General features: G+C 40.3%; 1 protein-coding gene across 4 annotated transcripts in view; it reads left to right on the top strand.

Annotated features, from left to right (window-relative positions):
• The window catches only part of Anp32b (acidic nuclear phosphoprotein 32 family member B), a 55,010-nt gene extending 44,631 nt beyond the window's left edge, over positions 1-10,379 (top strand). For all 4 annotated transcript variants that reach the window (XM_087183631.1, XM_004864954.4, XM_021244501.2 and 1 more), the window contains 4 exons: positions 2,115-2,304; positions 7,482-7,597; positions 8,839-8,908; positions 9,935-10,379. In XM_087183631.1, the coding sequence (XP_087039757.1) occupies positions 2,115-2,304; positions 7,482-7,597; positions 8,839-8,908; positions 9,935-10,002 (444 nt within the window). In that variant the 3' untranslated portion in view covers positions 10,003-10,379. The remainder of the gene's footprint in view (positions 1-2,114; positions 2,305-7,481; positions 7,598-8,838; positions 8,909-9,934) is intronic.
• Positions 10,380-13,116: the final 2,737 nt, after the last annotated feature.

Genomic DNA, 13,116 nt, shown 5'->3' with positions numbered 1-13,116 from the left:
AAAGGCAGTGTAATGTTCTGGTTATTTGCCTAGTGTGGTATTGCAGTATTATTTCCTTGTTGATCAAGAAGTGATACCTGGGCTTCTGTAGGGGAGACCTTGCCCACTAGGAAACCCAATCTGAAAGTTACTTAATACAAAAGCAGTTCTCTGTGGGACTAGCAGGACTGGGCTTTCTTAAGACATCAGGAACTGCCTTGTATAAGCACATTAATTGATTAACAAACTCTGAAATCGTTGTACATTGCTGTTTGAGGGGAGCAACATTGCCTTTTGTCACAATCCTGCTCAGAGTCCTCCTCCCTCACTCTTAGTTCTCAAAAACTTCATCTCAGGGAGATGAAGACCCTTCCAGTGCAGGGTCAGCAGCCCTTTCTCTGAAGGGCCAGGTAGCAGCTAACAGGAGGTGCTGACTAGCCATACAGCCTCTGCCACTGTAACACAAAAGGACCCCGCACATGAACAAACATGTTCAACTGTGTTCCAATAAAATTTTATTTTACAAAAACAGATGGTAAGCTAGAATTGGCCCGTGGATGTGGTCTGCCAACTCCTACTCTAGAACTCTCAAGATTTTCAAGTCACTTTCTGTCTCCCTAGAATTACATTAGTGCTGCCAGTTCTGAAAACAAAGTTTTGTTTTGTCTGAATTTCTTCCCAGGTCCTTGTGAATGTTATAATAGCTTTCCAAATAAAGAATCAACGTCCTTTAAGCATCTCTATGTATATTTTTTAGAGCTTAACTTCATACAGAGATCCTCTTACTAATATTTGTTTGGTGCATATGTGTGTGTATGTGTGTAATTTTCTTAGAAAATACCAAGCTTTTTCTCTTGATTCAGGGCCATTAAAAGTTACATTTATGAAACTTTTAATCATATGCACTCCAGGGTTGTTGTCCTATCCTGGAAGGCACCAGGCTGTACACTGCTGCACATTTTGTGTTTGATTTTTTTTTTTGGTAGCAGGGATCGAACTCGGGTCCTTGTGCTTGCACAGCAGGCGGCAAAATCACTGAGCTAAATCCCCGGCCCCCTTGTGTTTGCTTTTTATCAGCTGCTTCCTCTTCTGCTTACAAGGATCTGCTGCCATTTCCTGTCACTGTCTTCTGACTTGCCTGTAATATTTCTCCCTCAGTCTCTTAATGTACCCTGATTGAAACTTAACATACCCAAGATTGGAATACTTGCATAGTGATGCAGTATAACACATGAAGCTGGGTGTGTGGCACTCACCTGTAATCGGCAGGAAGATCACAAGTTACAGCCCAGTCTGGGCAACTTAGCTAAGTCTTAAATTTTAAAAATGGGACTGATGATACAGCTCAGTGCAAAGCCTCTTAGTTCAATCCCCAGTACTATCAAAAAACAAATAAATGGAGATAAGTAAAACAAATAGACATTTTTTCTATCCTCTTTAGCCACTCAAAAAACTTCTTGGGCCAAGTTTTTACATTAGGTGATACTGATGGTTCCAAACTAATATGGTATTACAGCAGAACTTCAAGGTATGGCAGAATCAGAAACAATTTACATCTGAAAAATCTTGTAATAGTATCAGGCTTTACCAGAACATAGAAGAAAAGAGTGTAATTTTTCTCTGTATTTCTGAAATTTCAACTCTTGAGTCATGTCTTCCCCTTTCCCATATTGACTTCTGTCTTCCCTGAAAATACATCTGCATTGACACACCGGGTATTTTGTTATAGTGCATCTTCTATAGTGCTTCATATCTGTGTCCTCAAATAGTATTGTAAGTGCCTTGAGATTCAAGACTGTTACAAATCTCTTTCCCTATACTAAGGTTTGAACTAAATTTTTAAACTGTGTCTCATGCTTGAAAAGATCTGGTTTAAGTAAAAATTATTTCACACTTACATTTCTTTAGACTACTAATACTGCCAGAAAAAGACATAGTTCTTAGGAGAGTAGGTGTAGGAAGGGAGGAACTAAGGTCTAGATCAAAGGTGGTACAGGACTAGTGTTTTCCTATGTATAAGTTTTAAGTGGGTAGCACCTAACCAAATGCAGAGAATAGAATTTAACCTCTTCAGATGGTGTGTGTTGCTTGTGTTTCTTTGGTTTAGGAGTTATGTCTTTTACTCTTTCCTTCAGAAAAAATTGGATTGTCTAAAAAGCCTGGATCTGTTTAATTGTGAGGTCACCAACCTAAATGACTACCGAGAGAGTGTCTTCAAGCTCTTGCCCCAACTAAGCTACCTGGACGGCTATGACAGAGAGGACCGGGAAGCCCCAGACTCAGATGCAGAGGTGGATGGTGTAGATGAAGAGGAGGAGGATGAAGGTGAGTGGACTTGGCCTAGTGATCAGACTTCTGTGTTTGAAAGTTGCTGAGAAAAGCTACTGAATGTTCTTGTGGTTGAGGGAAAAAAATTCATATCTGTGAATGTAGGCACTCTATGAGATTTGGTCCTCTGTTGAATTTGACATTGAAGCCTTAAAATGATTTAAAATAAAAATGATTTGTTAACAAATAGTCCTTTAAATTTGGAGCCTAGTGATTGGCTGCTCCACATACCCATCAAAGTGCTCGAGGTACTTGTGTCTCTGTGCCTTGCTCCCAGCTAGCCCCTTGTTACTGCCTGCTCATCCTCCCCAGCTCACCTGTTTCAGCACCTGCTGGAAGTATTCCCACACCTCCAGACCGCTGAGGTTCTTGTGTGTGCTAGGCTACCCCATGCAGACTCATAGGCCTGTCCAGAGGTATTCTTATCTCTCCCTACTATGTGACAATTTCTTCCAGACAGACTCTTTTCTCCTGACCCACAGGGCCTGGCACTTGGTAAGTATAGTACTTAATACATACTTGTTATAATCAAATAAGAATGAAATAACTTTCCTGCTTTTGATAACATGACTAGAGTTTAAGAAGGTAATGATTTTAAAGTACTCCTTGTAAGATTCCATGTTTCATTAATAAGAAAAGTAATACTTAGTTATAAATGACACTTTTTTCTTTTTTGTACCGGGAATGGTTATAAAGTGAAATTAAAACATACTTTTCAGGGCCAGGGATTTAGCTGAGTGGTTCCGCCGCCTGGTTCGCAAGCGCAAGATCCCAAGTTCGATCCCCAGTACCAAAAAACAAACATACTTTTCAATAATTTGGCTATGAACAAAGTTTTTTATAGATGAAATATTTTCTACCTAAAATACTCCTCCTGATTAGCTTCTGTTCTTTGTACACCAACTCGTTTATTCTGGAGCACTCTTCTCAGGAATAAAAGATTTCTCACCTTCAAGTGGTTAGAACAGTGGTCCCCAATTGAAGGTAACACTCCCTAGCTGTTAGGAACCAGGCCACATAGCAGGAGATAAATTGCAGGAAAAGATTCATTTGTATTTATAGCCACTCCTACCACCTGAGTTCCATCTCCTGTCAGATCATTAGCATTAGATTCTCACAGGTGAGTGAACCCTGCTGTGAACTGCTCCTACAGGGGCTTCCTGTGAGAATCTATTGGCGATCTGCAGTGGAGCTGAGGATTGATTGCAAATGCAGATTAGCATTAGCAGAGGGGTTTAACTGCACAGAGACCATAATAAATCAGTTGCTTGCAGACTCTTACCAAAACCCAATCAGTGAGAGGCAAGTGACAATTAAACTATACGTGGTGGCAGGTTTTAAGTCAGAATCCAACACTTGTTTTCATCTGCATAAGGTCCTCCCATTAATTATTTACCATTCCCATCTGTCCCTCTTTCCCACACTGCGTATTTGTCTCAGTCATAGTTTTGTTAAGCTCACAAGCCAACCCTGGCCAAGATGAGTGAAAAGTAAATATCACTGGAGAGCTTCTTTGAAAGGGGGGAAAGACCCAATGATGAGAAAGCAGAAGACTCCAAGACTGCCAACAAAAAAAAGCTGCATTTAAAAGGAAAATACCAAGAGTCCTACTTAAATAACAGGTTAATTATAGTAGGTGATTCACATTCTTCAAGCCTACTTTGTATAATATGTGGTGACTGACTTCCAATAAAGCTATGAAACCTTCAAAACTGCTTCACTGCATGGAGACCAACCATCTTACATTAGAAGAGAAGGGTTTGGGGTTTTTCCAAAGAAAAAATATGTGAACACAAAAAGAACAAAAAAGGCCACCACTTCTTGAAATGTGTCTGTACTAAGTGCCCATTCTTAGTGGCTAACTGCATTGCTGAAGCTAAGAAGCCCATCACTGTTGGTGAAGAAATGGTCCTGCTTGCTGATGAGAACAGTTGGTAGTGAGCTTTTAGGAAAGACTGCAGCTCAAAAAGTGGCATGTAGGGTCAGGGATTTAGCTCAGTGGTTTCGCCACCTGCTGTGCAAGTGCAAGGACCTGAGTTCGATCCCTGGTACCAAAAAAAGAAAAAGTGGCATGTATTCTTCTCTCAGCTAGTACCATAATTAGGCAATTGATGAAATGGCCCAGGATATTGAGGCATGATTGTTAGGATTAGTCATTGTGATACACAATCCAGGTTGAGAAATCTGATGTTGACAAGGCAACAATTCTTGTTTCTGTGCAATATATTTTTCAGGAGGATGTGCATTGAGGATATGTTATATGCACTTTTGTTGCCAATGAGTATCACAGCTGCAGAACTATTCAAGTCTTTGAATGATTACATATTAGAAAAACTTGAGTTGGTTGTTTTGTGTCAGTAATTATGCATGGACAGAGCAGCTGCCATGACTGAACATCTTTCTGGTTTCACTACTTGGGTCAAAGAGATTGCTTTTGAATGTCAGTCACTGTGCCATCCATAGAGAAATGCTGGCTAGCCAGCAATGTCTCCTGAACTTAACTTTTTGCAGGATGTGATTAAAATTACCAACCATATTAAAGTATATGCCCTTAACTCAATTCTGTTCGCACAGCTCTGTGAAGAAATAGATGCAGAGCACTGTCTGTCTTTTTTTTTTTTTTTTGGAGATAGAGTCTCGCTATGCAGACAGGCTGACCTTGAACTCCTGGCAGTCCTCTTGCTTCAGCCCCCTAAGTGCTGGGACTACAGGCTTGCACCAGCACACCCAGCCTCAGTCGTCTTCTCTTTTACACAGAAGCTAGGGCATGATCACCTTTTTTAGCTTTCAAAAGAGTTAGAGCACTGCTTCCCAATCCCAAAGACCCTCAAACTGAAAAGGAATGGATCTGCAACCCACTTGTGAATAAAGCAGGTGATCAGCTTTGTCTGTGTTTGGAGAGGATCAACTACATGAAATTGCAAATGATGGTGGCCTTAAAAGTGTACTTGAGAGAACCTGAGGTCTCCATCATATGTTCAAGATTAAAGTCAGGTGGAATATTCTGAGATTGCCACAGAAGCACCAAAAAGCCTTCTATTTCTGGCTTCCTGTTTTTGTGAAAAGCAGGGTTTTCTGCAATGACAGCAACCAAAATGAGATTAGACAGTAGACTAGACATATGCAGCACACTCTGGGTATCATTGTCTTCTCTCGTTACCCCTAGATAGGACCATCCAGTTGCAGGAAAACAAGTTTATGGTGACTTATGTAATTATATCCTAATATACTACAATGTAGTAATAATAGAAATAAAGAGTATAATAAATGTAATGGGCTTGAATCGTGCTGAAACTGTATATCCTCCCATCCCCATGAGTCCATGGGAAAAGTGTCTTCCACAAAACCAGTTGCAGGTGCCAAAAAGGTTGGCATAGTTGAAGCAGTGAGATTGTTTTTGGATCAGTCAGCCTGAAGAAACTTGTTCTCATGATTCCTAATGCTACTGGGCATGGTAGAACATGCCTATAATCCTGGCACTTGGGGGGCTGAGGCAGGAGAATCACATGTTCAAACGATTCAAAATGGTTTCTTAGTAAATGGTCCTCAAATTGGGAATCTAGAGAGCATAGACTGCTCCACCCGACCCGTAAAACTACTTGAAATTCTTATGGAACCATGGACTCGTGTGTCTTTGCCAGCTTGAGCTACATAGAGGGGGAAAAAAAAAAGAAACAATTTCCGATACTGTTGGGACTGCATCATTGTTATATTTGAAGCACTATTTTCTCTCTCTCCGTCTCCCCTCCTTCCCCACTCTTATTTTGTTTTTGTTTTTTGAGACAGGGTCTTACTATGTAGTTCAAGCTGGGCTTGAACTCACTGTATTGTAAAATCCAAGCTGGCCTTAATCTTACAGTGATCCTCTTGCTTCAGCCTCCTCAGCGTTGGGATTACAGACATGAGCTGAACATCTCTTTAAAAATATGTGTGTGTGTGTGTGTGTGTGTATTATATATTAACTTCAAAGGTAGAAATGGCCAAGAAAAAGGAAGAGGAAACACATCAGGCTGTTTTGATGCAATTAATGTTACAGGATCTGGAAACGTTTTTATAGTTTTTTGTTTTGCAGCAGACTGAGACAGGCAAAAATTTATTTATTTATTTTTGGTTGAGACAGGCAAAAATTAATGAGCTACATGGTGGTAAGTGGACAAAGTAGGACATCTAACCTCGTTCCAAATGTTTATGGCCCTTGTTCCCTTCACTGTAGGTTTCCAGTTATTCCTGAAATCTGCTTATTACCTAAGTTTGCCTCAACCTGGTGGAAACTCCTTGGAGAGAGGGGCCAGTTCCTAAGCACAAATATCAGTCAGGCAACAAATATTGGAGGGTTTCCTGTGTGCTAGGCATTGTGGTAAACATTCAGAAAAAAAAGACATGGGCCCTGTCCACTTCTAGTGTACCATCTACAAAGGAGAATTTTTTCCTTTCATTAGTCAATAAAAGTTACAAACAGGCAAAGTATGCAATAATGGAGAAGCCTCAGGTGCCTATGTAAGAGCCCCTAGCTTGGAATAAAGAGATCTGGTGAGCCTGCCTGAGAAGTCCTGGGACCATGGTCAGAGCTGGGCAAGCAGAGAAGAAAGGGCAGAGTGTGCAGGAGGCAAGAGAGAGCACAGTGAGTCCTGAGACCAGTGGAGAGAGCTGCTGTCTCACCAGAGGGCCACAGGAGTAGGATAGAGACAGGCCCAAACTGCACTGTGATCAGGACACAGCAGGTGCTAGGGGTGTTTTCTAGGTCTATGATCAGAGAAGCTGGCTCTGACCATTACTCAGAGGGAGGGAGCTTGCTTTGTTTTTTAACTTTTTGTGGTGAAAAGCTTCAGAGGTTGACAAAGGTAGAAATAATGGAACAAACCTGTGTTCTCATCACTCATAGCTGATCTTGTTATATATGTATGCATTCTTCTGTTCATGTCCCCCTGCTGTATTATTTTGAAATAAATCTTAGGTTGAAGTGGTACTGTACATCTAGTCTGCCAGACTTCACGCCTCCTGATTTTGTGTTGCACTTGGATGAAGGGGCTGAGCTATTGACCTGTAGAAAAAGGGTGGCTGTGAGTCTACTCTAGTGTCGGTGAGGGCCAGCCCATGGCTCCCATATACCTTTACAGGTGCACTCCACAGGGTATCTAAGGTGTTTAATGAATTCCATTTTGGACTATTTTCAGAAGGAGAAGATGAGGAGGACGAGGAAGATGAGGATGTTGAGGAAGAAGAGTTTGATGAAGAAGAGGATGAAGATGAAGATGAAGACGTAGAAGAAGATGAAGATGAAGTCAGTGAGGTCAGTGCACCGGTTTGGTTATTTTTGTAGTGCTGGTAATGGAACCTAGGGCCTCACACATGTTAGGCAAGTGCTTTAGCACTGAGCTACATCCCCAGTACGATGCATCTGCTCCTTTTTTGTAGTAAAGGCAAAAATGTCTTAAGAAAGACAAGGAAAAGGCTTACTGAATAAAAATGTGAGTTTTGATTAATTCAGTCTTTGTCCTTATTTATTTTGTAGCACAAAAGATTGAACCCAGGGCCTCAACACATGCTAAGCAAGTGTTCTACCACTGAGCTAAGCTACATCTCTAACCCTTGTAGCCCTTCAAATATCAAATGATATGCTTACTGAATCCTAACTGGACACAGTGCTCAATTCTGCAAGTTAAGTTTTGGCCCTTCAACTTTGACAGAAAGGAACGAGTTGGGTATTCAGTAGGATGGAAAAACTGGAAATGCTGAGAACTGATAATATGTCCTTTGTTGTATCAAAAAGAGTTGTGTGTTTACCAAGTCTGAAGTTCTTCATGTATATTTAGTTTGGTTCAGTAAATATATGCTTGCTATATTGGAAGAAAAGTTGAGTGAGAATGTGATCCTGTCCTAAAAGAGCAGGTAGTCTGGTTTTTGGAGCACCAAATAATACAATAACCATGAGGATCCTAGGAGGATAGGGGAAAGGAGTAACTGTACCTTAACTGAAGGAGGCTTGGAAAATAGGCCGAGAATGTTTTCACTAAGAAGCATGTTCTTGTATAAAAGTAAAGCATCATATGATCTCATAGGTGTTTGATGACTTACAATCCTAGGGGAGTTTTGTGTAAGATTGGATGTGAGGGATTGGAGATATGTAGCTCATTGTTAGGGCTAATTTTCATGAAGCCCTAGGTTCAATCCCCAAAGTCCCCCCATAAAAATATAGAAAAAAATCATTGTCCAAATCTGCTTTGAAATTCAAGATTTTTAAATCATTTCTTAAATTTATCATTTTAAGTTGTATACTAATTAAACATATCTGACAAACTGCTTGCTTCTGAGTAAAAACTAACATTACTCTTCTTGATTTATTGTTAGATTTATTTGCAGCTGGGGATGTACCTCAGTGGCATAGTATTTTCCTAGACCGTATGAGGCCCTTGGGTCAATCCTTAGTACTGCCCCCCAAAAAGTGATTTTATTTACAAAGTGTATTTCTTTTTGTATTCCACGATTTGGCAGGATTAATTTTATAATGTTATGCTGTTTACCATTCTTTAGGAAGAAGAATTTGGACATGATGGAGAAATTGATGAAGATGAGGAGGATGAGGATGAAGATGAGGATGAAGGTGGGTCTAATGCATGCATTTTAGATCTCCTCAGTTTAAAGTTAGATGAAAGCCAGCATGATAGCACATGCCTGTATTCCCACCAGTGAAGCTAAGGCAGGAAGATTATGCTTGAGGTCAACCTGGGCTACATAGTTCAAGGGCAGTCTGAACTACAGACATAACAAGACCCTGTCTCAAAACAGATATAGAGGTCCGTTATTTAGGATGTCATACCACTGAGAAGATGATAAAATGCTCTTGGCCTCATTCCTTGTGGTCTTGTTAGTGCATCTGAGCTGGTGCAGCTTTCCCAGGAGTGCTACAGGACCTTCTGGTGCTTGAGGCCCTGGAGTCTGGCTAGTTCTTGATCTCCACATTTCAAGTGCTTTTAGATCTCCTCTCTTAGACTGGCAAGTATGAGATTTCTGTGTTGAATTTCTTTCATTAAAAAGGCTCACTAATTGGGTCATAATTTACTAGGATGTATAAATAGTACCTTTCCAGTTTTATCGCTATTACTTCTTTTCCTACCACAACCAAGAATAGTTAAATGGCTGTTATTTATTTATTTATTATGCATTGAGATTCTCCAGGTTGTTTAAGTTTTCAGAGAACCAGGTTGTTGCTGTGCTTTGCATTGGCACATACTTATTCAGCGTCTACTCTATGCCAAGCAATACCTGGTCACTGGTTTCAAGAGATTTTGAAATGTGATTTAATATAGATTTAATTAATTTCATTAAAATAGCCATGAGTTTTTACTAGTTGATAAAAGAGATTTCTGTCTCCATCTCAAATACTCTAAGAACATAAAAATCCTAAGAGGAACAGGGATGTGGCTCAGTGGTACTGTGCCTACCTGGAAAACACAAGGTCCTGAGTTCAATTCCCAGTACCGCAAAAATAAATTTAAAAAATTAAAATCCTAAGAAATCCTATTTTTAATTTGTCTTGTATCTCCTAAGCAAAGTAATGTTATGTCCATTAACACTGTCTTAGACAACATGCCTTTAGTCTCAAAGTCAATTTTTATTATTTGTACAGAGGAGGAAGAAAGTGGAAAAGGTGAAAAGAGGAAGAGAGAAACAGATGATGAAGGAGAAGATGATTAAGACCCCAAATAACCTGCAAAAACAGAACTGTTCAGTATTGGTTGGACTGCTCATGGATTTGGTAGCTGTTTAAAAAAAAAAAAAAAAAAGGTAGCTGTGATACCCCAGGACACCCACCTACCCAAAGAGCCAAAGAATAGTTCCTGTGACATTCCACCTTCCTCCATTTAGTCCCTCTTGGTAATCACACCAAGCCTGGGTACTTTGCCCCAACAAAATTGTAAGCGTTGTTAGGTTTTTGTGTAAGACTCTTGCTGTAGCGTGGATAGCTGTGATTGGTGAGTCAACCATCTGTGGCTACCAGTTACACTGAGATTGTAACAGCATTTTTACTTTCTGTACAACAAAAAAGCTTTGTAAATAAAATCTTAACATTTTGGGTCTGTTTTTTCATGCTTTTTTTTTTTAATGAAGTTTTTCTTAACAATAGGACATTATATGTGACAACTGCCAAAAAGTATTTTTAAGACTAAGTGAAATAAACATGTTACTCTTTGGTAAATCGTAGTTGTATGCTTACATTTTTAAATTCACCTGTAATTGTAAAGTAAGCTTATGTTAAAATTCTAAAGAACAGGGGTGGGTTTTTGTTTTTGTTTTTGGTGTTATATCAGTGGTTGTTAATGGAAAAATGAATGCACAAATGTATGGGGTCTTTGAGTATCTAATCCTCATTTTTGATGACTACAGGAGAAATTCAGGCTTTTAAAAAGTGTTCAGGGCCTGGGAATAGAGTTCTGGCAGAGCACTTGTCTAGCTAGCAAGCATGAGGACTTGGATTCAATCCCTAGCACCTTTTAATTTTTAGAATTCCATCCTCTGAGATCAGTGAAACCCAATATGTTAAATTTGAGTAATACGTTAATTAAGAAAAAGAGGATATAATATAAAAAAACGCCTTAACCAAGCTAGACATGATGACACGTGCCAGTAATCCCAGCACTTGGTAGGCTGAGGCAGTAGGATCATGAGTTCAAGTCCAGCTTGGGCTACATAGCAAGATCAAGGCTGCCCTGAACTACATAGTGAGACCCTGTCTGAAACACACAAAGTCCTTAACTAGAGTCCCAAAAGAGATCTGAATTCTAATTCTGGCTCTACTACTTTTTCTATATAACCTTGTGTTGACCTCTGGGTCCCTTCCCAGTCTAAAATTGAAGGGGTGTAACCAAATGGCTTCTGAAGTCTTGCAACATTGATGATCTCTAACCCCCATTGACACAGAGGTCTGGAGGAAAAAAATGAGTTTCACACCAAAACTGAATATGCATGGTTGACTGACAGGAAAGCAGAATGGCTTGTTAGCAATATAGGTGTGCTAAGGAGGCAGCAGTGTGTGAAAAGCCTCACCCACAGGCACTGCCCAAGACCAGCCCCACCTTAACAGAAGTGGAAATTTTCTCTATTCTTAGTCATCTTAAGGGGTTTGAGGGAGGGGAAGTTATTCCCTGTGTGTATTCAGTGACTTGGCTGTTTAGTGAAAATAGATATATGACAGTGTTGTCCATAATAGTTTTTTTTCTTTTTGTAGTGGAAGATTTGAGGATTATTTTACTATAATGTAGCTGTAGCTGTGGAATGCTTGTGAAAGCAATATGAAAGATTGGAATCTAACTTTATACAGGAAGACTTAGTCTGATTTGAGCCCCTAACTTACTTTAAAATCAAGTTGCCCATATGCTTTTTTAGTATTCATTTTTTGCAAAGAAAGTTAAAAGTGAATTTGAGCCGGGCATGGTGGTGCACACCTGTAATCCCAGCACTTGGGAGGTTGAGGCAGGAGGATCACCTTGAGTTCAAGGCCAGCCTGAGCTACATAGCAAGACCCTATGTCAAAAAGAGAAAGAATTTCTGGTTTAACTCTGACTTCCAAAACCACAAGGCCTTCTCTGCCACTTAGGAAATATTTATTTAATGCATTGTAAAAATGGTTTCTTCTGTCAGTGTTTTTATATATTAAATACCAAACATGGTAACTGAATAATTCTTCTTCCTGCAGCTATAAGTTTATGGAACCTTGTAGTATCTCCCAAACAGATAGCCCAGGCTTATTGGCTGGGTGAGAGGGAGCCCAATTGGGTTAGAGACAAGCCACCCCTTGGTGCTCACAGTATCTAGGAAGGAAGATGACAGCACAGGAGTGATCCTTACTAGGACTGAGGTCTGCATGAGTTAGTGTAGTGTAGAGGCTGGAGAGGTCGTGTCCTTTCTAGGGAAATTTTCCTAGAGAGAAAGATATTCAAGCTGTGTGGGTAAGTAAGGTTCAGAAATAGAAATGGAGAAAAGAGACACCAAATGAGTCAAAGGTGGGAATTTGATGGGAACATTTAGATAGAAATAGGGAGATTTAGTGGCACACGCCTGTAATCCCAGCACTGAGAAGGCTGAGGTGGTAGGATCACCGTAAGTGTAAGGCCAGCCTGAACTACGTAGTAAGACCCTGTCTCAAAAAAAAAGTAGCTGTAACTAGTGAAGGAAATACAATAGAGAAATAGATACTGAAGAAATTTGGAACTTTGGCATAGAGCAGTGGTAGTAACCCTTTAAAAGACCGTGCCAAACTCAAAAAGCACCAATTAAACGTGAATAGTAAGCCAGGGATTTAGCTCCGTGGTTCCGGCGCCTGCCTCGGTGCCTGCCTTGTAAGCGCAAGGTCCCGAGTTTGGTCCCCGGTACAAAAAAAAGAAAAAAAACCTGAATAGTGAGGTTTTAGTTCATCTTTTATCTTAAAAACACACGCATGCCATAGGTTCACTCCACTGTCACAGAGCCTTGTTGGCCAAACCCTTGTGCATTCCATATGTAGCCAGTGAGATGCTTAAACATCCTTAAGCCAGGATTTTATTTGTCTTTTTTCTTTTAAAATCATTTTAAAGGGGCCGGGGATTTAGCTCAGTGGTACCGCACCTGCCTTGCAAGTGCAAGTTCCTAAGTTCGATCCCAGGTACCAAAACAAATTATTTTCCCAGGAGCTTTTGACATGATTCTGCCCTCTGGGAGAGGCATGAGGCTCAATGGTGAAAGAACCTTGTTATAAAATCCTGAGAATCAGGGCTGGGGCTGTAGCTCAGTGGTAGCATGTGTGAGGCCCTAGGTCCTGTCCTTAGGACTAAT

This window comes from Heterocephalus glaber, unplaced genomic scaffold (assembly GCF_053883595.1).
Source record: "Heterocephalus glaber isolate CG9 unplaced genomic scaffold, H.glaber_assembly_v1.0 deba00001481, whole genome shotgun sequence".
In the NCBI taxonomy this organism is placed as follows: Eukaryota; Metazoa; Chordata; class Mammalia; order Rodentia; family Bathyergidae; genus Heterocephalus; species Heterocephalus glaber.
Note: the sequence above shows the minus strand (reverse complement) of the source record. Positions and strands in the feature narration are given on the sequence as shown.